The 27,694-nt window shown below is 40.8% G+C and overlaps 1 protein-coding gene across 10 annotated transcripts in view; it reads right to left on the bottom strand.

Annotated features, from left to right (window-relative positions):
• Positions 1-11,499: 11,499 nt before the first annotated feature.
• The window catches only part of ATE1 (arginyltransferase 1), a 156,687-nt gene continuing 140,492 nt past the window's right edge, over positions 11,500-27,694 (bottom strand). For 9 of the 10 annotated variants that reach the window (XM_067709196.1, XM_067709201.1, XM_067709200.1 and 6 more), the window contains one exon: positions 11,500-15,605. In XM_067709196.1, coding sequence (XP_067565297.1) covers positions 15,427-15,605 — 179 coding nt within the window. In that variant the 3' untranslated portion in view covers positions 11,500-15,426. The other variant, XM_067709199.1, reaches the window with a different exon arrangement.

Genomic DNA, 27,694 nt, shown 5'->3' with positions numbered 1-27,694 from the left:
GGCTGGTGGTGGAGAACCAAGTGACACTGGAGGAGCTCAAGTACGGCGGCGTTAACAAGTGGAGCTGGGGGCACAGGAGAGGATGACAGGTGACCCCACGAGCATGGATGGCACTGCTGGAAGAGACAGAAACCGGGGGCTGTTGCCGGAATAAAGGAATACTTATTAAGCTGTCCCACATGGTGTGTACCGACAACTCCTTCACCCTAAACGGGGCCAAAAACCTTCTCCAACTTTGGCCAAAACGTTCCAGCGAAGGCATGTATACCGAGAGGCTGGGGTCCTGGGCGGGTCCATGAGCAGGTGTCACCCTCCCCCGACCCCTGCCTCCCAGTCACAGGGGGTGCGGCGACTCTCAGCTCTTCATCGTGCAAGATGAAATCTGCTTGTCACAGGGGCGCTGCAGACCAGAGCACTTCTCAGAAGTGGGAATCCCCTGCCTCTGCTAGAGGGTCAGTCACAGCTCCTGACCGCGGGGGACACGCAAAGCCCTGCACCTTCTCTGACAGCGGAGCAACGATGACAGGTCCTGTGGGTGAGGTGTAAGAAAATATGAAGAATATTTGCAGAGGTGGAAATACAAGCTACCTTCGATGCAGACAACATTTTGTCAACTGCATATGGAAGCAGCCATTCTCCCACAGAATACACTTTGGTGACAAAGTCAGTGTTTTTCAGCCAGAGCAGGGAGGAAAGAACGTGGTGGAGAGAATGATTCAAGTCCTGAGCATTCTGCCTTCTATAGAGCTGTCAACAGTTGACACTTCAGCTGCAGTAACTGCCCTCGACCTGCACGCATAATATTTGCAAGGGGCGTGTGTGTGTGTGTGTGTGTGTGTGTGTGTGTGTGTGTGTGTGTGTGTGTGAATATATCTATGTGAGCTTGCATGCAATGGGGACACATTTGGTTTTCATTGTCCCTGATTGGCTCTAGGAGCAGCAAAAGATCCCCTTCCCCCAGAGTCGGGATGCAGGGCAGCCCAGACATTTTCCAAGCATGGCATGTGGTTTCAGTCGCTTGCCTCTTATTAAAGTCCGTGGGAGCTGTGTGAGGGTGTGGAACGTGTGGTCCCACATCCCCCTGAGGAAATGGGGCGCTAGTACCAGATTTCGTAGCCAGGACAACAACCAACAAGGTGTCTTATTCCAGACCGGGCCCCTGGAGTCTTGCTATGGGTGACTTCCTAGATTACCCATCCCCCCGAGACGTTGCATTAGATCCATTCGATTATGTATCTAATGGGAGCACATAAAAGAGGTGAGTGGGGTGTGGGCGGAGCATCTGTCTGGTGTCTTAGAGCTGCTGGGCCCTTCTGGGTGGGGAGACGGAGGCCTCAACCAAACAGATGCAGGGACAGGTAAGGCCCAGGCAGGAGACAAAAGTCACCTTACACATAAGAAAGGTGTAGGTGGGGACTTTCCAGTTTTGCTCTTACAAAGGGGAGGGAAAAAACCCAAAGCCACAATTTAAATAAAATGGATATTTGCTTTCTCTTTATCATTTAAGACAGGAACCAGTCACCTTGATTATCATGTTTTCATATTTCTAGAAGAAGAAAAAATGATCTAAAATGGATATCCATATATCTTCTCAAAGAAAATGACTATGAAGTGACCTTAGCTGAGAATGCCTATATTTTTAACAGCAGGTATATGCATAATTTCAGATTTCCTCTAGTCCTTTCTCATTTTTGTCTTTTTTCCTCTGACAAATCCTATTTGTTGGTCATGCCATCACCCAGTTTCATCCTCCGGGGCTTGTTCTTGTCGGAGTCTCTGCCTTTCTTCCCGGCCGCCCCCTCACACTGGGTGCTCCCTATAGGAGAGGCTCGGGATTCTCGAATATTCCAAACTAGGCCTCCTGGTAAAAACAACAAGCCAGTTTAGCTGATGGTAAGAGAGAATCTGGGCTTGCGGGTTTCGCGCGGGTGGGCTCCATTTCTATCCTGGGAGACGAGGCCGTGGCTTCCTCTCCTCTCTGCCAGGGAGACTCCTCACAGGCCATCCGTCCGTCCAGCCATTGGCCACTCTCACCTCACTGAAAGTGACCCCTGGGGCTTGCCAACAATGGCACGTCCGAGTCTACCCATCGTGACATGTCCCCTCGGCCTGTCCAGCTGTAGCGCCATGACTTTCTTTCAAGTTCTCTGTATTTCAGCAGAAACTGCATGCTGCTCCCACACATGCCCTGTATTTCTGCCTCCGCACGGGATCTTAAACCATTCCTTCTGCTGGGACCACCTTGATCTTCCTTTCCTAAAACTGACAGCAGGGCAGAGATCAACTCTCTCAGGAAACCACTCTGATTGCCTCCGATCTTCTTCCTAAGGACATCCGCTGGGCTTCCCCTGTGCTCTTAGTCGGGCTCACTCTCCACCTCCTGGTTTTGAGGCTAACCCTCCGAGAAGCAACTGTCCCACCTCTGAATCTCTATGAACTCCAGGTGTGCATGTGGTCGCAGTTTCAGACACTCAACACACGGTCAACTGAAAAAAACATGCACAATTGCGTGAGTTAAGTTTTATCTGGGGCAAAATGAGGAAGGACGACAGCCCGGGAGACAGCCTCTCAGAGAGCTCTGAGGAACTGCTCCGAAGGGGTGGGGGGAAGGTCAGTGTTACATAGGATTTTGGTGAAGGGGGTGCGTGCAGTCAAGCGCACGTCTCAGCAGAAGGCCGCTGCTGGTCACGAGGAGCAGATGTCTCCGTTCATGATCTTAGTGCTTTTCTAGATCTGAGGAGGTGCAAGACATGGGCTCATAAAACCTCCTCCTGAAAAATATCTCACTCTCTGAAGCCCTGTTCTGCCAGTTTTCCCCAGGGCACAGAGGGCCTCATTCCTGATCTCCGCCCTGAACTCCTTTCAGCGGGTGTCGAAGGTCAGCGACTGCTGCGGCTAGTGACCTTGTAGAGGCAGACGGCGAGAGACAATTTTTTTTTTTTAACATCTTTATTGGGGTATAATTGCTTTACAATGGTATGCTAGTTTCTGCTTTATAACAAAGTGAATCAGTTATACATATACATATACATATGTTCCCATATCTCTTCCCTCTTGCGTCTCCCTCCCTCCCACCCTCCCTATCCCACCCCTCCAGGCGGTCACACAGCACCGAGCTGATCTCCCTGTGCTATGCGGCTGCTTCCCACTAGCTATCTACCTTACGTTTGGTAGTGTATATATGTCCATGCCTCTCTCCCTTGAGTGACAATTTTTTGTCCACACACATTTATTGTCACTGCTTCAAAAAGGCCTTCCCTAACCACCCCATTTAAAGTGGCCTTTTGTACAACTGGGGACAATACAGCAATCTTGTCTACTTGTTTACCTGTAAATTATCTGTCTCTCTCCCTAGACTGTAATTCCAGGAAGATGGGAACTCCCTCTGTCTTGTTCACTCAGTGGCAAGCACACCACCTGGCAGAGAACAGGTGCTCAGATAGTTGTTGGATGGATATATCCGTCAAGAAGTGAACGAATGAAGTATAGGTATGTGATGTGGGTTTTGCACTGGGCTTTCCAAGAGCAAGCAGGTTGGGAGCCCCGGGCCTCCAGGAGAGATGCTGCTTTGCAGGTCCAGGACGCGCTGGGCCACTTGCCCTGGAAGCACTTCTCCTGGCCAGCCAGGCGTAACGCACATGTTCTGCTAGTGGGAGGCGTGGTGATTCTCTACAAATGGCACTGTGCGTGAGTCTCTTGAGCAGCTCATGGTCCAAATGCCTTGAGCAACATGCCTCACATGGTCGGGCCTGTCCTTGAAGGCCTCATGAGCTTCAAGAAAAAGCAGCACCTCATAAAATTGGGAAGAGTTCGTGAATTTAAGACCACGTAAAGTAAATAGCAATGAAATCTTCACAAGTTATGTTTAGCTGCACTTTAGCACCCCTACCCGAATGCAATGGAGGAATCCAGGGACGAGTGAGACCCTGAAGAGGAGACGTATTACAAATGCCACCTGGATGGTGGTGAGAACTCTTTTCTGTACTTGGCAGAACTTTGTTTGCAAGGTTTTTCCCCTTTCAGCATCTCAATTAGGCGCAAGGACTTCTCCCAGGGTGACGAGTGTTCAGCATGTGTAAAAATGCCTTTGTGTCCATTGCAAGAATGTCTTCCCATATGTGAAGTGAATTTAAGAGGAAAAGACCAAATTAAACAGGGGTTGCACTGATCTCCTTTAAGAATTTTCAACTTATGTTGTGCACCCTGTATTTTTTTTGGTGTGCAAGCTCTAAACCAAAACAGGCCTGCCCCCAAGGACTGGGATCCACATGCCCATTAGGCCAGGAATGCATTACACAAAGCAACCATTCTACCAACAGCCAAATGTGCCCTCATGTGCCCTTCCCTGCTGAGGCATGTCAACCCCTAGTTGTTCACGGGGTCCTCTGTGCATTCCTTTCTCTCACTGTTCATATGTGTTAAGAGTCTGCAAAGTTTCATATGGTCCACCTTGGACTTGCTTCTTGGAAGGGCTTCCTACCCATTTCCACCCTGTGCTGGGAAACTAACTCTGAGGGGCAGCCCCATCGCCTGACGTCCTGGAGGCTGGGCCTCAGCAGCCCCATCGCCTGACGTCCTGGAGGCTGGGTCTCAGCAGCCCCAGGACACCAGCACACGTTCTCCGGGGAGGTTTCCCCAACGAGGCCAGTCTTTTGCTGCCTCTACCGAGAGCCACGTGCATCATTCCTAGGGCCCCAGTTGTGTTGGCTTTCTCAAGCCTTAAGAAATAATTGCTAAATGAAGATGGAATTCAGACATTGTAGACAAGGAGCTCGTGAGGAGGTAGCACCTGATCTGACCTTGAAGATCTGAATGTATGTCGCTGGAAGGGGTTGGCCATGACTGGTGAGGGAGCAGACCCAGCGATCAAGGCGCCGGAAGAAAAGCGTTGGGACTGGAGCTGATGGAAGGGGGATGCAGGAGGAAAGGTTGAGAAGTCGGGGCACACAGGTGGGGCAGCTTAGGCTTCAGCTGGCAGGGAATGAGGCGCTGTCTGACGTGGGACCAGGAGGGCCGGATCAGATGGGCGCTGCGTGGGGCAGTTAAACTGACTGGAGGAAGCCAGGAGGAGACTGGCTGAAAGGCTTTTGCAGTAATGCAGATACGAGGTACTGAGGGCCTGCACTAGCCCCGTGAGGCTGGAAACACGGAGGATAACACAGGAGAGATTAGGGTACTGCGTCAGGCCTGGGGGTCGTGTAACTACATCATTAACCAATATAAAATGCTGTGTATGTGCAGTTTCCCCCCTCACGATCGCCTTAGTTGCAGAAGGAACAATTCAAACACATCCCAAATCTGGAAAAAAAATCACAGATATGGGAAGCATAATTTATATCAAAAACACTGGCCCTCGTGGACCAGAAAAAAGTTCACCTTTCCATGTATAATCAGAAGGAAAAAAAAAAAAGAAAAGAAAAAAGGAAAAGGCAAGGAAGTTTCTTTCTGCCCCCTGGTGGCTTTTGGAAAACTTAACCGAAAGGGCAGAAAGGAAAGGGGACCAGTTTCTCCACTTGGCGCTCAGTGTCAACTGTGCAAACAGCACTCTAAACAAGAACAGACGTTTCAGACCTTTAGACACTGCAGACCTTCCCCGACACAGCTCACTTCCTGCCTGAGGTTGGCGAGTTGGGGTGGGACCACCGCCAACATCCTCTGATAAGTGCGAGCAGGTGCTCTGCCCACCTCCCGGCTGGATGGGAGATTCGGCCACTGAGATGCTGAGATGCTGACCCTGCTTCCACTGGGGCTCTCGGAGCAGTTTGCTAGAACGTGACCTGCGAGCAGAGCGTTTCTGACAAAGCCCGGGAAACAGCTCGGCGGGCCTCCAAGTCAAACCGCGCTGGCCCAGGGGCTGGGCACCCGCCTCCGCATACAGCAGAATCCGCTCTTAGTTAGGCTGGAGAAAATTACCATTAATATAGAAATACTTTTTCGGGGGTAAAAGCTAACAAATCGATTTCTGAGTCTCATCTCGCTATCCCCCCCCCCCCCCCCAGGCAGCATCCCCGGTCCTACACGATGTCACCCCTTTTCCAACCTAAAAAATGTGCTTTTCATTTCCTGACCTATCTGATAATGCTCTTCAGCTAACCTGTGGCTCTGTGCAAAGCTAATTTTAAGGTGTAATGCCTCCTCCCAAATTTGCCTTCATGCATAGAATCATGCAGGAGAAGGAGGAAGAAAAGCAGGAGCGGTTGGGGGCGAGGTGAAAACAGCCGGGTCATTATCAGTTAGACTGTAACTGGATAAGGCAGCCCGCTGTGTGCAGCGATCAGCGGAGCCCACGAAATGCTGCTGGCTTTCCAGATACCCTGTTGTTTAGTTTTGTCTCTAACAAAACAAACAAAAATGCGCATGATTGTACCAGGCCTCAAAACCCATTTTATTCTCCCATTATACCAAGGAAATCTTGAATAGGGGCGCCACTGGAGTGAGGCTCTCTCCGTGGGTTCCTATGAATAATTGTTGCTCCACATTCTATTAGAGAAAGGCAGCCATTAGAAAGTTTTCACTCTCCTAACATTAGGGCATCCCTTGAACAGGCGTTTTAAATGGATTCTAATTCCACGGTCTTGAAGACCTGTTCCAATATTGTGAATCTGGCAGGTAACCGTAATTTACCCGGGAATAGAATCTTTTTTATTGCTTTAAAACAATTTTGAATAGCAATATTTTAAATGATTCTACATTTTCCTATATTAGAGTATAATGAATGTCTTTTGACCAATTCCTTGACAAATTCAGCACTGCCATTACCAATGTCAACTACAGCCGGCCTGAAGCTCTGTGCGCCCAGCGTCTGGTGAGATGTTTAGGGTCTTCTGCCTTGGATCAGTAGGGTTGACTCTTTTTTTTAAGATTTTGTTAAAACGTCATTTCTGTTACCTTTCTTTTTGGTGACATCTGCTTTGGGCAAGGTGTGATGGGCTGAAGAACAGTGGGGCAGAGAGGCAGTGTGCTTAGGCTTCTACACAGGCCCCAATTCACGCTCCTGATGAGGCTGAGCTCTGCTGACCTCAGGGCTTTGCCCAAGGTCACACAATTAGTACGTGATCCTGGGACTTGAGCCGGCTTGCCTGTAGAGTTCAGGTTCCCTGCACTATTTTTTTTTTTTTTTTTTAAGGCTTATAAAAGGATCCAGTCGCTAGTGGACTGTGGTCGGAAGGTTGCTCTAGGTCTGATATCAGCACCTCCCCACCCCTGGTCCACCTTCCTTCCTCACGCCCAGTCTCCCTTGTCCGTGGGGGCTGTGCTGAATGTCGGCCGCACATACAGCAAGATGATGTGGCTCCTTCCACTCACATGTCATTTCCAGATCGCTTTATCCTTTTACTTTAGCACCAAAATTTTCTTCTCCTTATACCACACGGCCCAAGTGGCTTTCCTAGGAGTAAGGCATGAACTTTAGCACCTGGATTCAAGCCCATTTTAGCTGCTAAGAGGCAAGTTTTCTTTCCTTTTTTTGTTTTTAAACCTTACATTTTGATTCTCCATGTATGTTCCAGATGGGGAAGTGGCTAGATAAGCAACCTGCAGATAAGCAAGGCCCACGACTCATCATCACTCACCGATAATGCTGACATGGAACAGTTTCCATAGCTTAACGGAGGCAGTAAAGGCTAATAGAAATGAATAAAGCACTCGTTATAATAAGCTCAAACTGTTCTCGAGATTTTTTTTCTCTAGACTTGGTTCCTTCATTTCCAAACTTTCCCAACAGAATCTTTGGTGACATTATCAGATGTTAATGACCTCAAGCACGAGCCACCAGCTGTCGTAGATGCAGCTTGGCCACGCACAGATGTTCTTCTGGCCTTCTTAATAAATCAGCGTATGGAATAGTATTAGGTAAACCACGGTGGCTCTCAAGAATAGGCAGAAAACCAGGGAGACTAGAGACAGTAATTCTTCATTTCTGTAGACATCATCCCTCACACTGTGTGGAGCTCCCAGTGGCCCGTGACCGACCTCGGAGGCTCCTTTGATCTCCCACCACTGGCAGCTCTGCTCACGGGGGTCTGCAAGCGGTTTTGGTGAAGTACCTCCAAACTAACTTCTCCGTATCTAAGTAACATGCCTCTACTGAGATTCCTAAAGAGCTTCATGCTGAGAACACTGACAACACAGTTTTGGCTAGAAGTAGGCTAGCCAAATTACCCTTAAATATATAATAATAAAGGAATAAAAAAATCTTTAAAAAGCAGAGCTGTAAATCAATCTAATCTGTCTTCTGAGTCCACTTATGCACGTGAGGTAACCACCAGCTGTAGATTAAACAGTATAAGAGAGATGATATGATGAGCATTTATTTTTCCCACTTTCCTTTTGCAAAGTTAGTCACTGCATAATTTTTTGGTAGACTGCTTTTGGGGGATGCATTTAGATCCTTTTATTGCTATAGATTCAGACTTTGACAAATCTATTTGATCAAAATTAACATGTAACTAGAACAATGAGAAAGATGCAATATAAAAATGGAAATAATAAAATAGCAGGAATCCTGTACATTTCTAAATTAATCTTCCATTCAAATTGTTCTTAAAGAAACACTATCTCTGTACGTAGTTTAAATCATGACATGGCAGGTAACTTAGGAAACTGACACAGCCCCAAGGTGATGAGATACCACAAATTCATACATATGCATAGACGCATGTAAATCAAAGATGGAATAGATTGCACAATGCAAATTAAGAGAAACCAGGAAGTGTCAAAATAAGTTGCCCCAAACGTTTTGCTGTAGTAGTTCCATGGTGTTTTGCCATATAGAAACCTTAAAAAAGTATCAAATCATGACATAGTTTTAAAAATCGCCTTACTGCAGCACTGTCCAATAGAACTTGCTACAATGATGAAGGGGTCTGTATCTGCACCGTCCAACATGGCAGCTCCTCTGGGTTGAATTGTGTCCTCCCACCCAAAAGCTATGTTGAAGTCCTAACCCCAGTGCCTGTGAATGTGACCTTATTTGGAGTCAGGGTCTTTGCAGATGTATTAAGATGGGGTCATACTGGGTTAGGGTGGGCCCTAAATCCAATACGACTGAGTCCTAAAAGATGAGAAGACACAGAGAAACAAACACAGAGGGAAGATGACCACGTGAACACGAAAGCAGAACCACCAGAAACTGGGACGCAGCTGCCAGCCAGAAACCCCCAGGATTGCTGGAAGGGACAGGGAAAGATTCTCCCTGGATCCATCAGAGGAAGCATGGTCCTGCCAAACCTTGATTTGGGACGTTAGCTTACAAAACTGCGTGAAAATAAATTCTTGTTGTTTTAAGACATCCAGGTTGTGGTAACCTGTTACAGAAGCCCCAGGAAACTAATACGACAGCTGGGGCCACATGTGGCTGTTGGGCATTTGAAATGTGGCTAGTGAGGCTGAGGGACTAAATTTTAATTTTAATTAATTAAACAGACACATGTGGCTACAGGCTGTTATTGGACAGAACAGCTTTATCAGTTTGTATGACTTCTACAACAGTCTATTTTTTTTTTAAAAGATTTTTTTGATGTGGACCATTTTTTAAGTCTTTATTGAATCTGTTACAATATTGCTTCTGTTTTATGTTTTGTTTTTTTGGCCCTGAGGCATGTGGGAGCTTAGCTCCCCGACCAGGGATTGAACCCATACCCCATGCATTGGAAGGCAAAGTCTTAACCACCGGACCACCAGGGGAGTCCCTACAACAGTCTTACATATCCAAACCCTTTATCAAATTGACCCTTTGAATGAAAACTGAGAATAAATCATACTATCACCAGCATGCTTTAATTAAGTACACTCTCTCTCACTGGGTGTTATTACGGAAAAACCCGAACTTTTTGGCCGACCCAATATATATACATAAATATACACACACATACACACACACGCGCGCGCGCACACACACACACAGTCTTTGCTTTAATGGTCAATAAAATAACATCAGTAACGGTTAGCTTCCAACTTACAATCTGGCCATCTCTCAATATTTTAAACTGAGCTGGAAAAATGCATACAACTGTCCACATACAACTGAGCCAAGAGCCTTAAGCACTGAATCCACAAGCCTAAAATGCTGTTTTTCTTGTTTCATGATCAAAAAGCTCCATTAGTTGAGAGATGCTATTCAGACTCACTGAATACCGAATTAACAAAGTGATGAATTGGACTTCATGAAGTATTCATGAGTTCTCATTTAATGCTAATTAAAAAAAAAAAAAAAGGCCTATGTTAAATGATTTTAAGACCCTGGCAGAGACTGACAAAAGCATGAAAAATTAAGGTTCAGGGGAAAGTGTGATCCAAAATCACAGAGTTGAATCATGCGAGTTGGGAGTACAATATTTATACCGTTCTGGTATAAATCGCTCTAGCTGGCAACGTATAAATGATAAATAAATGTTTTAAAACCACTTTCTGCATACTGACCTCAATAAAATTGTAACGATGAAAGAAACGAAGATATTTGTGGTCGTTGCTAACAGTCTGCTTTATACCTGCCAGACAAGTGAGGGATACCTTTCTCTGCTTCCAAGGTGGCTGAAACATTTACTTTTGAGCGTCATATTAACAGGTAATTAACTATTAAAAATCACAAGTGCCACATAACATAAGATGTGCTATGCTAGGGGGGGTTTTGGTTTTAAAAAAAAAAACAGCACTTCTATTTGGAATTGCTTCTTCATACTGCAGGTGAAGAGATGTGACGAGGAAACCAAGCTATACAAATCTGCAAGCTACTTTGGAGTCTAAAAGAATAAAAGTTTGCCATGCAAAACATATTCAGCAACTTTAATGTTTGGTCTAACTGCAACAGTTAATTGGAAAATATTTTCTGGATAGGACTGGATTGAAGACACCAACTTGACACTAACTGGATATGAAAAATGCAGTTTTACTTAGAATTAAATCTTAAACAGCCAACATACTTTTAAACGTAAAAAACTGAGCTAAATTAAAAATAGTGGTATGGTTATCCACCCTTTCCAGGCACGCATTTTAAAGACCTCTGTTCTACAAAGAATCAATGAATCAGAAGCTTAAATGGTTTTAAATAACTTTAAGCGTTTAAATAAGACATTTTCTAACTGGAAATTTTAGAGGTGTGCAAACTGTAAAAACAATAGTGTAGGTCTCCCAGAAAATATTTAGTCGAGGGACAATGAGAGGAGGGGCACTAAGTTTTAAAAGCCACACATTTTTCTGAAACTTCAAGTAAGGCGAAAATTCCTATTGTCCAGTGAAAGGCAAAGGGGATCAGGCAATGAGGAATAAGAACAATGTTGCCAAGTGTTACAAAGAACTGAGAAAAACAATTAATGCGATCAATTACAACTCCTGTCATCCATAAGATGGGACTAAAGTCTTAAACCTCCTGTCTCAAAAGAGTATAGACACAGTGGAATATTATACAGCCATTTAAATGATTATTCTTCCAATCTATTTTCATTTTCACAGTAAATTAAGATGTTCAAAAAAATAAATAGATGAAAAAATTATGAAACAATATACATGGCGTAATTTCACATTTATATCAAAATAAAACATATACATAAATGTAAGTAGAAAAAAGTCTGAAAGGACACACACCAAAATGTGAATGACAGTAGTAATAGTGACAGGATTGTAAGTGACTTATTTTCTCTGGTACACTTTTCTATACTGTCTAAATGTCTTCTGGTGAACACTATCCATTTCAAATAAGAAAAATAATAAAGCTATTTCCATTCTGGAAAAAATATCAGTGGGATTTATAAGTAATATTCAAATCACTTGGGAAACAGGATTCATTTTATCATAAACCCACCAGGGTCCCCTGAACCGTAAAAAGACAAAACACTTTAAAATGTATTCTAGAAGCATGCTGTGGACTCTTGCGAAGGATGAAAGCACACTTTGCTTTGTGAGGTATTTATGAAAATTTCTCTGAAAACTAAACTTTTTAAGAGAAATTTATACTTGAGTTTGCTACTTAAATATTATTTCGAGTCCCTCTGGGTAAAAGAATGTCTATTCCCTGATTTATCTTGTGAAAAATTAGGGAATAGACATTCTTTTACCCAAAGGTAATACTTTACTTTTATTTATTCCTGAGAAAGAAATCCATCATGCTTTGATTTAGGTGACTAAGTGATCTGAGATTCCAATTACTGCAAATTAAACACTGTCATTCACGTAGCCAGTGGCGACCTCAGCTTCCTGCATACTCACTGCAGGTGAAATGTGCCAAGAATTCGAAAGATGGACACGTTGGCCTTTAAGTAATGACCACCAACAGCCGCTGCAGACAGGGAGTTTTATTTTTTCCATTCAAGCTTTATCAAATGGACTGTTCAAAAAGCATATACAAGAGCAAAAACTATCACATGCAAAAACCAAACGTGTTTTGTCTTACAGTCACTGGTTTTCTTTTGGAAAATAATCCACATTTGAGTAACTAGAGCCTAATTCAAACACTTCCCAATTGTTTCCACTTCATTTCCTTCTCTAAAGTGAGCAACAGTAGATACGTTTTAAGTAGCTGATCATCATCTTTCTCATCTTTATTCTACTGAAATAATATAAAGCTTTACCAAATGAAACCATATAGTGTCCGGAAATCTGAAAAGATTCATTTACATAATAAATTCCAAAACATAAGAAATCATATACAACTGATATTTTGAAAAATGGATAAAAATTAGAATAAGCTAATATCTGAAAGCAAACGTAAACAGTAATAACTTCTTATCTAAATAATTTTAATCAAATGAATAATATATTCATCTCGTAATAGCCTCTATCTTTCAGAATATAAAGAAAGTGCTCAGATTACATTTAAAAAAAATAAGATAACAAAAATCTCACAGAACTGAAATAATTTAAATAAAGATGACAGCATGGGGAATCTTTATTACATTTTTGCTCCCAAGACAGGGAGGCAGGTATATATATTTACCTGAAATCAGAAAGGGACTGCAGCACTAAGATTGTAAATGCAAAGCTTCCAGCCTTGAAAAGATATGAACTATCTTTGAAAGGTTCTCATGCATCCTGCTTTAGATGAAAGCCGTTAATGCAAGATCAGATTTCTCAGCTGGACCGCTTGTCACCTGACCGAGCCAAGTCACTTTCCTTGACTGTCCTTTTCTAGCCCACTATCAACATTCACTCAGCAGGGCTCAAAAGAACAAATAACCGTCTTCTGAAGACACCTTGTTCATGAGGATCAACACACTGTCTACTCTCAGAAAAACAACACACGAAAATAGCAAGCGAGTAGAAGAATCTTCGTCCCCACCTCTCTCTGGAGCTTCAATGGAGCCAACCTAGACAGCCACGCACAGGGAGAGCACCATGGTTCCAGATAGGGGGCTTAATCCTTTTCCTCTGAAGGAATCCTAAACTGAACTCTGCAGGAAAACACCAGAGTTGTGGTAAGAAGTAAGATCCAAGCTTTCTCTTCATCTGATACTTGAGTTGTGATCTTAATGAATTCCATTCTACACACTAAGATGAAAGTTTGTGTAACGCACCTGATGACATCAACCTGGACATGCCAATGCCAAGGGTACCAGGTATGGACCCACCCTACTTATTTTAATAATACTGAGATTACTCACAACGCTTCTGAAGTCCTATTTTGAAATTTCTTTCAACTCAATAGGATTTCAGGTCATTCTTACTTTCTTATTTATGCTTTGCTTAATGTTTAGCTGCTTAAAGTATCATTTTCATAAATTAAAAAATTAAGCTATCTTCACTTTAGAGGGAAATATTTTTTTATATGTTCTACAGATTCTGAAGGCACTTCTAAATAAGAGTCTATCAAATGCTCTTGGGAGACTATTTTGAAGGACAAAATTCCAGAGAATGCAAAATCCATGCCATCACTCCTCCATCCCCAGCCAGCTAAGTACCTGCTCATGGTAGGCGCTACACACACACACACTCTCTCTCTCTCTGAATGAATAAATACAATTTATTTGGATGTTGAACTTCTAGACATCTGATTTTTAAAACCATTGTTTTATGATCCTTCCTTTTATTCTAGCTAGCTGAAATTATTTTCTAATGTTTTATACCTAAACTCAGTGAATTTAAAAGTTTAAAAATCGGTAGTGGGATTCAAGCCACTAAGTTTTATAACACGGTTTTTTAAAAGATAAATCAACAGAAAATGAAAATATGGGCAAAATGAGAAATGAAAAGGACTCAGTGGCCAAGCAGGTGGCAGCAGGTGGTGGTCAGCTGAGAAAGAGCACAGGAGAGTAAGCCTCCTCTGTCCCTCCCCACCTCCAGCACAGCTCGACTCGCCTGCCCCCCTCCCACCTCCTGGCACAGTGCCTGCCACCTTGAAGGTGGGGGACAAGGGACATCTGCTGAATGAGTGAAGGACCAACTAAGAGAAGGGAGAGGGAAAGAAGGACCCGCCTCTGCTGCAGACTAGTAAGTGTAGTGTCTCCTCTCTGACCCCCAAATCAAAGGGCAAGAACCGGGTGGTTTCGCCTCCTGCCCCGGAACAGAGGTCAAGATGATTCCTGCTTCACTCGAATGCCATGCGTGGCACAGCTATAAACGCAGTCAGATAGAAACTAATTTTTAATCAATAACCAAAAACAAGTGTCCTGAGTTCTGAGGAAATAAAAATTAGTCTACATTTACCTTTGATGGGGCTTAGGTCAAGGCAGGAGCCAACAACTTTCTAAAAAAACTGCACTTCTTAGATCTGAGAAATAACGCAAAGTATCCCAGTTTCGACAATATAATATATAGCTACGGTAATCACGTATTTTATTGTCCAAACTGGGATATTTTGGAGAGTAAAAGGGAGCACGAGTAAGAATTATTCTGGGAAAAATAACTGTGCCAAGACAGCAGACACGAATAGGACTGTCCTGGGTAAAGAGACATCCGATGTTAACACAACAAACAACCTTTTTTGGAAGTTTGTACTATTTCCTTTTTTTCAAGTTTTCTATTAAACTACATAGTATAACATTCGGCAGTAATGTAATACTGAACACTGAGTAACAGCTCAGTTTTGTTGCCTTGAGAAGACATTTTCTAAGTGATGACACAGAATTCCCACTTCTTCCCCACACCTAAGGTCTTTCAGCATAAACGAATGTTTTAAATGGCTCTGAGGAAACAGTTTGTTTTAATATTAACAAGAGAAGTTTACCGTCTCTTGTTCATAAAACAGACTTCCGAAATGATAAACCTCAATTATGAGTCTCGGTCATAACACATTTTAAAAATCTTTATATTAACCATGAGATTCTCACAAATACACTGCCACAAAATATTTTAGAAAAGCTATATAGCCATCAAAATTAAAAAGTCTAATCTGCGGACGGTTACAGAGTTTCCCCCGGGTAATGAACTTGCACTGCTGCACACGTCAGCAGCACAACGCTGGCAGGAGTGCCCGGGCAGAGAGGCGACTGAGCTGACTCAGTTTCTGAAGAGCAGCATCCGCTCGGAGCACGTCTGCCCCACCAGGCTCGCGTACTGCAGCACGGCGGCCTCCTCGCTCGGGTCTCTCTGCTGCTTCTTATACACACCGTAAGGCATTATGGCCTTCTTGTAAAACACCTGCAGGCGGTCAGGTTCCTTACTGCGATCTTCATCCACTGCATTAACAAAAAATATGGATTAAAAACAGCACCTATCAAATCACTTTTCATTTCCTAATTTAAGAATGTTTAACTGAAGTATAAAAATTATGTACTATGTATTAAGATATCTTCTCTGAGCAGTATGTTCAAATGACACTGTGCAGTATTAAGACTAACTTGAGTATGTTAATAAATAACAAATGCCTTGCTGAAAGACAGTAAATTCCCTCCACAAAAAGAGCTGAAACATCAGGGAGACAGACAAGGAATTGTATGCAATTTTTCAAATGGCCTTCAATGTCCTTATTATTTTCTCATACATGATGAAGTTTACAGCTCTCCAGCATCTTTCCTGAGTCTGATTTAAATTTATTTTGCCTCTCCCAGAGCCAACATTCACTGTGTGAAGTTTCCATCCCTGCAGTGAGGCTTTCTGTTGACTCAGCAGTCTGGGCTGACTTGAACTGGCCAGGTTGGGGCGATGAGCACTCGTGCTGCGCAGGCAGGAGGGCAGATGCTTGCAGCTTTCTCGGAGACGGCCACTATCGGTTCTCCTTTCTTCCACATAGAAGAACTCCTGGTTTTTAGCAGGGCATACTGTTTCCCAGCCTTCCTTGCAGCCGGGTGTGGTCCTGTGACCAAGTTCTGGCCAACAGGATACAAGTAAAGGGTTTTGTAGGACAGCTGGCCCAGGGTTTTGCCTCCTTCCTTTTTCAGCCCTTCCTTCATCCTGCTGCTTAGAGCATAAATATCACAGTAGGAGCTCTAACCTCTGTCTTGCAGCTTTCTCTCGGTTCAGCAAAAACAAAAGCTAGAAGGAACCTGGGTACCTGAGAACTTCGTGGAACAAAACGGCCATTCCAGCCCTGGACTGCCTCTGTCTAGAATTCTACATAAAACAGAAAAAAACTACCTTAAGACAAATTATTTTAGGTTTCTATTATTGGCAGTTGCTCTTAATCCTAACTAATACAGAAAACAATGTTAACAGCATCTACTAAAATGCTTTTTTTTAAAATCATTGACTCAGCAAGACCAGTTCTCAGAATCAGCCCACAGCTGACTAAATATGAGAATCATCTGAAGAGTTTTTAAAAAATACCAAAGCCTGGATCCTATTCCCAGAGATCCTGATTTAAAAACTTGTCTCAATGGAACCTGAGCATCAGTATTTTCTTAAGCCTAAGAGGTGGACTGAGAACCCCTGTCCTAGAAAAACAAACACACCAGTGTTTATATATATGTGTAAGGATATTTACAGCAATACTCTCTGTAATACTAAAAAACTGGAGGCAACATAAATGTCCATAATGGAGAACTGGTTAATAAACATGTTAAGGTATATCCATACAGTAAAATGTTATACAGCTATTAAAAAGACAAAGGAAAATAGATTGTTAAGTGAAAAAAAAAATAGGTTCAGTGTTAAAAGCCTAGTATATGCATAGAAAAAGATCTGGACAAACATACATTAACCTGTTAACAGTACTTATCTCTAACTGTTCCCTTTGCCTAGAACTACCCAGCTTCTATTGGTTGCCCTCCCTGGACCCTGAGCCCCTTTTCTCTTCAGCCCAGGGGTGGCAGTGGTTTCCTGCTGTTGCTACTCTCTGGGTCACATCTCTGTGCTCCTGACTCTCAGCAATACCACTGCCTGTTATCACCAATTCCGTGAATTAAATGTTCTCTGTTGTAAATACTTCAAGTGGCTTTGGTGTACCTCGTTGGACTTCAAAATATGTGTTGTTTCTTACAAATTACTTTATCCAACTGAAGCAGAAAATGCACATACTTTAAAACAACTAAATATTTGACATTTACTAGGTTACCACATCCCTTACCAGGGTAAATGACAAGCAAAGGAAAAGGCAGGGACCTGGTTCCTGCTGTCAGTTTCTGACAGTTTAAAGCACATGGATTGCAACACAGAAATCTCCATCACCTGCTTATAAATGCTACTAGTAGGAAAAGGTTAGATTCAATTATGCTTAGAAACTAATACAAATAGAAAAGATCAGTAAGAAGAGCAAAGGAGAGAAGCAAGGACAGTGGCAAAATTGCACAAAACCGGCTAAATCTAAAACCCTGACTTTTTAAAATGGCATTTTAAAGCATGTCTATATTTAACTACACAGAATGATGTTTCACAGTTTAAACCTTTATCCTAAAATAGTTTAGGACAGACATCCTTTAAAATTCAAATGAATGGAACACTTTAACAAATAAAAACTTAAGATTTGATATGCCATTATCTTATTTTATCTAGAATGAAATGCCACCCTCTAATTTTTATTCTTTTCTAGTATGACATATAAAAATGAAAACAGAAGATTAGGAAAAACCCACCATTATGTATAATTTACATCAACTATTTTAGAGTGCACTCCTCTTAGAGAGTAGGAAATTTTGTATTGTTTCATTTGTCAAAAAATATATTTCATTTCTGTTTATTAAGATTACAGGAAAAGCTTTAAGATTCAACCACCGAAACACACACTGGCCTGTGATGTGCTGAGTCTATCGTTTAACTTATATAGCTAATTTTCATAAAACTTCTAAATTAATTTATAGCATTTTTAGAGAACCTTATAGCAAAGAAATCAATCAAGTTCAATAGTTCTTTTTACTCCAAATACTTTTGAGGCCTTTGTTCTGGATTAAAGTAGTCAAATGCTTAATATACTCAAAAAGTAGATATCAACCAGCTGTTGATTTTTTAACATCACATGTAATTACCACAAAAAGTGGTAATAATGAATTGTAAAATCCTCTCCTCATTCCCTTCAATGTTAATATATCCAAGTCATGGGAGACGCAAATATATTTGGTCTCAGTGCTCAAATACTTCGGAAGTTCATGGCACTGTAGTTACAGTTACTGCTGTTGTTTGTTTACTATTCCAAATGCTGTGTTCCTGACATTCTATCACCATTTCACCAAAATACTGAGACTTAACTGAAACTTTTTATAAATGTATTGAAATACAAATTAGTTTTCTTAATTGCCCCCAATTCTTAAATGTTCCCATTATCACACTTTGACTGTAAAAAAAAAAAAAGGTACTGAAACATCATAGAGATAAAAAGTAGCAATCAAGCACATCTTTCCCCACCTAAAAACACTGAAACTGCAGCTCCAATTTGGAATGTAAACTTAGAATTCTGCCTACCCAAAGGTGCCAAAGTATCAATCTAAAACCGCCAGTACTTTTGAAAAAGGAAACAGATCAACAAGACAGAGTGTAAGAGAAACAAAGAAAAGATACACTGTAAAATGTTTAAAACTTGATATTTCAATAACCTGAACTAACCTTAACATTTTCTAGGAATTAGTCATCAATGAAATTACTGAATACTCAATAAAATGCACATCCACTTCTTATTTTGTATCTTTTTAAACCATAAAAGTAATGCTTTTTTAAGAACTCAAATAATACAGAAATAGTGATGTCGGCCCGCACACACAATCCTCTCTCCGACCCTTCTCCTCCTTGCCTCCCCAAATAGTCCATCCACGTTCTCAGAGTTTAACAATTCCATAAGATGCATTTAAAGATTTAAATACAGAGTCTTTTGGATTACATTCTAGCCACATCTTACATTACGGCCAGAAAATCAAGTCAATTACCCTTTCGATGGGTATTGCATCAACTTCAGAAACCACTGACTATCATTATACAAACTACAATTGTGTTTTCTGGGATTAGCAGTCTGCAGTTTTATAACCATTAATTTCATCTGCAATGAAGGCAGATTCTGATTCTTAGTAGAATCTATATAATTAGTATTAAAATTTAAATTTAAAACCTAAACAAGAAAAATTCTACCAGACACTTAAAACACTGAAAATTAGTTGATTTATTTACTAAAGTTAAAAAAAAAAGCAAAGATCCTCACAAAACCCTCCTGTAATCATGTGTGTTGCTTGCCTGACACATGTTACCAGCATTTGTAGACAAAAAGCTACACAGCTAAACCGATACAGCACAACAGGCCTCTTCTTGAGGGGATCTTGAAGATACTAGAAAAATAAAGCCATTTTGAGGTTAAAGGCCATTTGTCATCTCATCTACGGGAAGCTGCCAGCTCATTTTGAGATGTCTTAAAAATGTCCGCCAACACGAACTTCTTCCATCTTTCCTTTCTCTAACGTATCACAATTTAATTTCATAAAATAAAAACCAAAGGCAATCCTGCAAACCCTTTTCTGAGATGAGCATTTGATCTCTAGTGATACAAATATGCTGTCAACTCTGTGATGTTTTAATCTTGAAGGAAAACTCTGGTGGGCAGCAGCTGCTTGATTTCCCCCAGCTCTTTATTCACAGGAGGTGAACTGTACATCACGGGTGCTTTCAAAGGAAAAAACCTAGAGATCAAAGCTTTACCTCTCCTTCTTACGGAGATTTAACTCATTCGTTATTCTTAAAGAGACTCTGTAACTTCTAGGCTTTCCAGAAACTGATGAAACAGTCTGTTTTCTTAACTTCTTTATTTATTGTTACAGCATTGCAAGAACATGAAAACATAAACATAAAAACAAGTTACATACTTGTTACATACAGTTTCTCATAAAGATAGCTGTATAAATGGTAGACTCGGTAACATTAACGAAGCTAAATATCATTGGGCAAAACGGGGATATAATGGAATTTGAAAATTTGAACAAATAAATACATGATGGAACCCAACTATGAAACCAAACTCAACTCTGGCAAGTTCAAAGCCAAACATGATTTAGAACACTGTAAAGTGACAAGAGGTATTAACAAATGTTTTAATTGCCATGGGGGAGTGTATGGGGAAGGTGGAGAGAATTTGAGAGGAAGCTTTTTAGTATGGGAAAGCAAAGGGCAAGGCAAGGGAATACACAGCAGTTATGACAGAAATTAACTGAGCTCAATCAGTGAGGTCTTCAAGCCCATTTGGTGGGAGACTCAGAAATCGATTTGGAAATCCCTCAGGGAGAATTACACATTTTCGTATTCTGTAAGGAATACTGTTGGCTAGTCATTTCACTCAGAATATTTTTTCGTTAAAAATGAAAACTAAGCAAACAAATCTAAACTTAGCTTATTGTGACAGAATACGCAACAACAGCTCTACAGCAACAATTCTCACACCATACAATCCACCCATTTAGAGTGTACGAATCTATGGTTTTTAGTGTAGTCACAGAGGTGTGTAACCATCACAACAATCAATTTTAGAGCATTTTCAGCAACCCAGAAAGAAACCCCATGCCTATTAGCGGTCACTCCCCACCGTCCCGAACTTCCTTAGCCCTAAGCAGTACCAATCTCTCTACAGAATCAGACAATATGTGATCTTTGTGACTGATTTACTTAGCACACAGTTTTCGAGGCTCATCCACATTACAGCAGGCATCAGCACTTCACTCCTTTTTATTGCCAAATCATATACTATTGTAGGGACACACAGCAGTTTCCCCCGTCTTGTCCACAGTTTTGCTTTCCTCAGTTTCAATTACCTGTGGTCAACCACAGTCCGAAAATATTAAATGGAAAATTCCAGAAATAATTCATAAGTTTTAAAGGGTGCACTCCTTTGAGTAGTGTGATGAAATCTCGCACCACCCCATCCCACCCCTTGGATCATCCCCTTTGTCCAGTGTATCCCACCTGTTAGTCATTTGGTAGCCATCTTGGTTATCAAGTCAACTGTCATAATATCACAGCGCTTGTGTTCAAGCAACCCTTACTTTACTCAGTAATGGCTCCAAGTGCAAGGGTAGTGATGTTGGCAATTCGGATATTCTCTTACTGTGCCTAATTTGTAACTTAAACTTTATCATAGGTATGTATATAGGGAAAAACATAGTATATAGGGTTCAGCATATCCATGGTTTCAGGCATCCACTGGAGATCTTAGAACATATCCCCTGAGGCTTAAGGGGGAACTACTGTATCAATTTTTATTTGTCCATTCAGCAGTTGATGGACATATGGGTTATTTACTTTTAAACTACTATAAATAATGCTGTTATGGACATTTGTGTACAAGTTTCTGTGTGTTTTCATTTCTCTTGGATATATACCTAGAAGTGAAATTGCTGGGTCCTATGATAACTCTGTGTTGAACCTACTGAAGAACTGCCAGACGTTTTCCAAAGTGGCTGAACCATTTTACATTCCTACCAGCAGTGTATGAAGTTCCAATTTCTTCACATCCTCATCAACACCTGTTTTTATCTTCTTTTCCTATTGTAGCCATCCTAGTGGGTATGACGTGGCATCTTACTGTGATTTTGATTTGCACTGGGTCAAAGCTAATGATGATAAGTTTCTTTTCATGTTCTTATTGGTCATTCATATATCCTCTTTCTATTCAAATCATTTAAACTGGGCTTTTTATTGAGCTATAAGAGTTGTTTATATATTCTGGGCATTAGATCCTTATCAGATATATGATTTGCAAATACACCCTCCCATTCTATGACCTGCCTTTTTACTTTGTTGATGATGTCTTTGGAAGTATACAAGTTTTTAACTTTGATGAAGTCGAATTTATTATTTGTTTCTTTTGTTGCTTGTGCTTTTGGTGTCATATTTAAGAACCATCACCAAATCCGCGGTCATGAAGATTTACTCCTATTTTTGTTCCCTAAGGGTTTTATGGTTTTAGCACTTACATTTGGATCCAATCCATTTTGAGTTAATTTTTGTATATCATGTGAAATAGGGAATCAATTTCATTCTTTTGTATGTGGATATCCAGTTGACCCAGGACCATTTGTTGAAAAGATTATGCTTTCGTCCACTCAACTGTCTTCGGTATCATTTTTGAAAATCAATTGACCATAATATGAGCTTCTTACTGGACTCCCAATTCTAGTCCACTAATACATATGTCTATCTATATACCAGAATCACATAGTCTTTAACTCTGTTCTTCTTTTTAAGGATTGTTTTGGCTATTCTGGGTTCCTTTACTTTTTTTTTTTTTTTTTTTTTTGCGGTACGTGGGCCTCTCACTGTTGTGGCCTCTCCTGTTGCAGAGCACAGACTCTGGATGCGCAGGCTCAGCGGCCATGGCTCACGGGCCCAGCCACTCCGCGGCATGTGGGATCTTCCCGGACCGGGGCACGAAACCATGTCCCCTGCATCGGCAGGTGGACTCTCAACCACTGCGCCACCAGGGAAGCCCTGGGTTCCTTTAATTTTCATGTGACTTTTAGGATCAACAATCAATTTCTACAAAGAAGCCAGCTGCTATTTTAATAGGGATTGCATTTAATCTGTAGGTCAATTTGAAGACTTAATATTAAGTCTTCTGATCCATGAACATGGAATTTCCCCCCCATTTATTTAGGTCTTCTGTAATTTCTTTCAACAATGCTTTGTATTTTACAGAATATAAAATTTTCACTGCTCTGCTAAATTTGTTCCTAACAATTCTATTCTTTTTGATGTTATTATAAATAAAATTGTTTACTTAATTTCATTTTTAGATGGTTTATTGCAAGTATACAGAAATAAAACTGAGTTTTGTGTGTTGATCTTTTATCCAGTAACCTTGCTGAATTCACTTATTAGTTCCGATAGTTTTTTAGTACAGTCTTTAGGGCTCTCTATATACAAGATCATGTCATCTGCAAATAAAGATGGTTTTATGTCTTCCTTTCCAATCTGGATGCCTTTTATTTCATTTTCTTGCCTAACTGTCCTGGTGGAAATATCTTTTTAAAGGGAAAAAACTACATAATGTTGTCAACTCGTGATATGATGGTAATTAAAAAAACCTCTTGACTCCCAGAAATCATAATATAAAACTAATTCATCAAGATGATTCTTACCAGAAAGAACTCCAGATTAGTTCTGACGTTATGGCATCAAAGCCCTGTAAAAAGGTCACCAGAGGAAAACAGGATAATGCCAGACTCATCGTCTACAGAGTGCAAAAACCACACCAACTTCACCTCCTGCCTCAGCTCACTGCCGTGAGGACTCTACTCAGATACTGGTTACTGGTTACCTAAGTAAAATGCTAATAGCAAACCCCTCCTGATGATGAATAAGGGTTGTATTCTTTCAAATTTCCACTCTATGTGTTTTGATCCTTAAATACTTCCTTTTTCACCACCAATGTTTACCCTAATAAAGGCTACACTTAAAAACTTGTAACAATATAATAAATGTAAATTGAAACACGTAAAACTTACCATTACAGAGTTTCTCAAAGACAAAGGAAGCTGGTTTGTGCAGCTGCCGATGTGTGTAGCGGCTGGGGCCAAAGAGGCAGTCTTCGAGTCCAGAGCCGCCTAAGCCCTTCCTGGCTTGTGTGGTCAAGAGATTATCTACATACAGAGGAACTGATCGTATAAATAAATATACCGAGAAAAATGGGAGCTGGATTTCTCTGCCAGAGAAGGGCTAGAAAGGGAGAAGACTAGAATAAGTTCTGCTGTGTTGGATCAGAATTGGAGGTACAGGTGAAAACTCATGGTGTTTATACACTGTATCAACATACAAATACACAAGAAGATAAAAGTGCGTGAGTGCATTTCCTAGATCTGTCTGTTGAGAGGGCTTGGAAGCAATGAAACCCCAGTAGCAATGAGCATACTTATTGCCCAGATCTTGTTTGCTAAATATTACTCTCCACAAAAAGGAACTAGAGCTCCTTGGAGAAGTGCCTGAATGCAGAGCTGGGTCAGGGGAAGTACAAGGTGAGCCTGGAATACTTTGTGCCAGAAAGCAAATGCTCAAAAAATGTTGGCGATGCATCAAAAGAATACAGGAGTCACCTTGAAAAGGACCCTGCTGGCCAAGTCTGAGACAATTTGAGCATTCAAAACAAATAATGAGAGTAATCAATTATATAATACATTGACCAAAATGTTAGGATTTCATGAGTCCACACTGACATAAATAAGCAAACGGAGAAGGGATGGCTCTTTCTTGTAGTAGAATACCAACTAAGAAAAGTAGAAGGAATGACTGAACGAGAAAAATCATTTGCCAGCTATCTCAGTAATAAACGATCCAAATAAGAATCATCAATGAAAGTAAAAATTAATAGGTATGTTTGATAAAGGTATTTACATTGTCCCAAAGTATCTCCCTACAAAATATTTACTTACTAACATATACAAAATACTTATTAACTTTACAGCAGTGACACCTGCATATCTCACTTTACGAAGTGAGTCCCCAGCAGTCAGATGAATCGACAGCGTGTGCCCCTCCTCAGATGTCGCAGTAAGAACTCAGCATCACTTCCAGGGTATTCTTGCCAAAACTACATAACCTGAATCTAGTTATGAAGTAACATTTGATGAACACAAATTAAGGGATTTTCAACAAAGTAACTGGACTGTATTCTTCAAAAATGTCAAGGTAATGAAAAACCTGGAGTGCACTAAGGAACTGTTCCAGGGAAAAAGGGGCTAAAGAGACATGACAATAAATGCAACACATGATCCCAACCTGAACTCTGGATCAGAAAGAAAAGAAGGTAAAAGGAAAGTAGGTTTGTAAGTATGTCTGTGTGGTTTTGTGTCATAAAGGACATCACTGGAAAAATCTGTGGCATATGAATAGGGTCTGTGGATTAGATGGTAGTAATATATCAATGCTACCTTCCTGGCTTTGATGGCTGTACTCTGATTATGTACAAAAGTGTTCCAGTTTTCAGGCAGTACACACTGAAATATTTAAGGATAATAGCTCAATATATCTACAATTTACCCTCAAATGGTTGAGAAAAAAAATACAGAGCAAAAGGGATGAAATGATAAGGCAAATGTGGAAATACATTAACAACTGGGGAATCTGGCTGAAGAATATGAACAAGTTCTTTGTATTAGTCTTACAATTTTTCTGTAAATTTGAAATTATTTCAAATAAAAAAATTAACAAATGCTAAACTATGTTCTTCAGCGTCCCATCTTCCCTCCTATTTGTGTGTGTGTGTTTGGAACCCAAGCATTACATTTGTACTTTCTTCAATTGTTAAATTTTGTTCTGACATATTCTCATCACTCCAGCCTACTGAGGTATTTTCATATTGTTTCTTTTCTTCTGGCAAGTTAGAGATCCTTACCAGCTTCAGAGTATCTGTAAATTTAGCTATCAAGGTAAGAATAAAAATCTTAAGTAGAGTTCTGAAAAGAGGGAAAAGCAAAAGGTAATACTGTAAGTCAATACATGAATAGCTAATAATTTTTTTTTAGTTATCAAATACATTGAATCAGTTCATTTTAGGATCAATGATGTTCACTTGGTTTGACAAATTGGCTTTTTCTAAATCAATACCTTTAAATTCCACCATATTTGATAGCTCATGAAAGGTATTACCATAATGGTAATGATGTTGCTGGTCACAAAGTCAAATTCCCAAATACAACAAAAGTTAGCTATAATACTAATTTCCAAAGAGTGAATCTGGTATTGGGTTGATTTTGATTCCTTCCAAGGGAATTAAGCTAGAGACTTCTAAAAGTACCTTCAAGCAGCAAAGACTTTTGAAAATTTCCTGGGGAAATTTTCAAATCCTCATAAAATACAAGTTGAAATTACAGTAGTTACCATAGGGGCAAACACAAATTCACTTTTCTTTGCCAAAGGTCTCAATCCAGAAACCTGTCCTCTTCCTCATTCTTGGTCTCAGCTCCATCTGCATACTGAGTCATCCCTCAGTATCCACGGGGGATTGGTTCCAGGACCCCCAGCAGGTACCAAAATCCGAGGATGCTCATATTCCTTATATAAAATGTTGTAGCATTTGCACACAACCTATGCAATCCTCCTGTATACCTCGAATCACCTCTAGATCGTTTATAATACCTAATACAGTATAAGTGCTACAAAAATAGCTGCCGGCAAGTGGCGAATTCAAGTTTTGCTTTTCGCAACTTTCTGGAATTTTTCTCTCTACTAGTTCCTTTCCACTAACTTTCACAAAAGCTGAAGACTCTGCTATCTGGCACAAATAAAACTCTCTGTGACCCCTATCTTTCCTTCCAGTTACCTTACTCTTTCTCTCCTTTAAAGAGCATTTATATTAACAGCCATTTCCTCACCTCCCCACTCACTCCACAGGCTATTTCAATGTGTATCTTGGTCCAATCACCTTCATTCTATTCACTAAGGTCAAAGGGTCTCCCTGACATTGAACACGAAAAAAACATTGCAGTCTTTACCACCCTCAGCAAAGTATAAACTCAGAGGACCACTTCCTCCTCTTTGAAATCCACTCTGCCTTCCACTTTCCTGACACCATTTATCCTGGTTATTCTCTTACCACCAGGGCAATTCTTTACTTGACTGTTAAATGTTGGGAGTTAGTGTTCTGTTCTAGGTTGTTCTTTCTTCTTGCTCTACATTTTCTCCCTCAGAAATTTCATCCATGTCTGTGGATTCAATTACCATTTTTAAGTCTGACCTCCAAATCCTCAGGTCCAGCCAAAATTTTTCCTCAGGAGACTTGATAATACTACGTGTGGCTAAGGGCAAATGCACATTATCTTGATCAGAGCAATCCTACTTCTAGGAGTCCATTCTACATAAATATCAGTATGTGTGCAAAAAGATGTATAAACTCTGTTGTAGCATTATTTGTAATTTAAATTAAAAAATTTAAAACTTAAATGTCCATCAATGGGGGGGGGGGTTATTATCAATAACACATATCATAGTACGCAACCATTAAAAAGGAATGGGTAAACATACTTAGACCATATAACCCAGCAATTGTGCTTCCTGGTATTTGACCAAAGGAGCTGAAAACTTATGTCTACACAAAAACCTGCAAATAAATGTTTATAGCAGCTTTATTCATTAATTGCAAAATGTGGAAGCAAATGTGTGCCAAGATTTCCTTCAGTAGGTGAATGGATAAACAAATTGTGGTACGTCCATACAATGGACTATCATTCAGTGATGAAAGGAATGAATTATCAAGAAAAGAAAAGACATGGAGGAAACTTAAATGCATATTACTAAGTGAAAGAAGGCAATCTGAAAAGGCTACAGACTGTATATGATTCCACTACTATATGACAACCTGGAAAAGGCAAAACCATGGAGACAGTAAAGAGATCAGTGGTTGCCAAGGGATTGGGAGGGGAGGGATAGATGAATG

Source organism: Pseudorca crassidens, chromosome 16 (assembly GCF_039906515.1).
Source record: "Pseudorca crassidens isolate mPseCra1 chromosome 16, mPseCra1.hap1, whole genome shotgun sequence".
Taxonomy (NCBI): Eukaryota; Metazoa; Chordata; class Mammalia; order Artiodactyla; family Delphinidae; genus Pseudorca; species Pseudorca crassidens.
The sequence above is the reverse complement of the archived record's forward strand: the minus strand, read 5'-3'. Positions and strand labels throughout refer to the sequence as shown.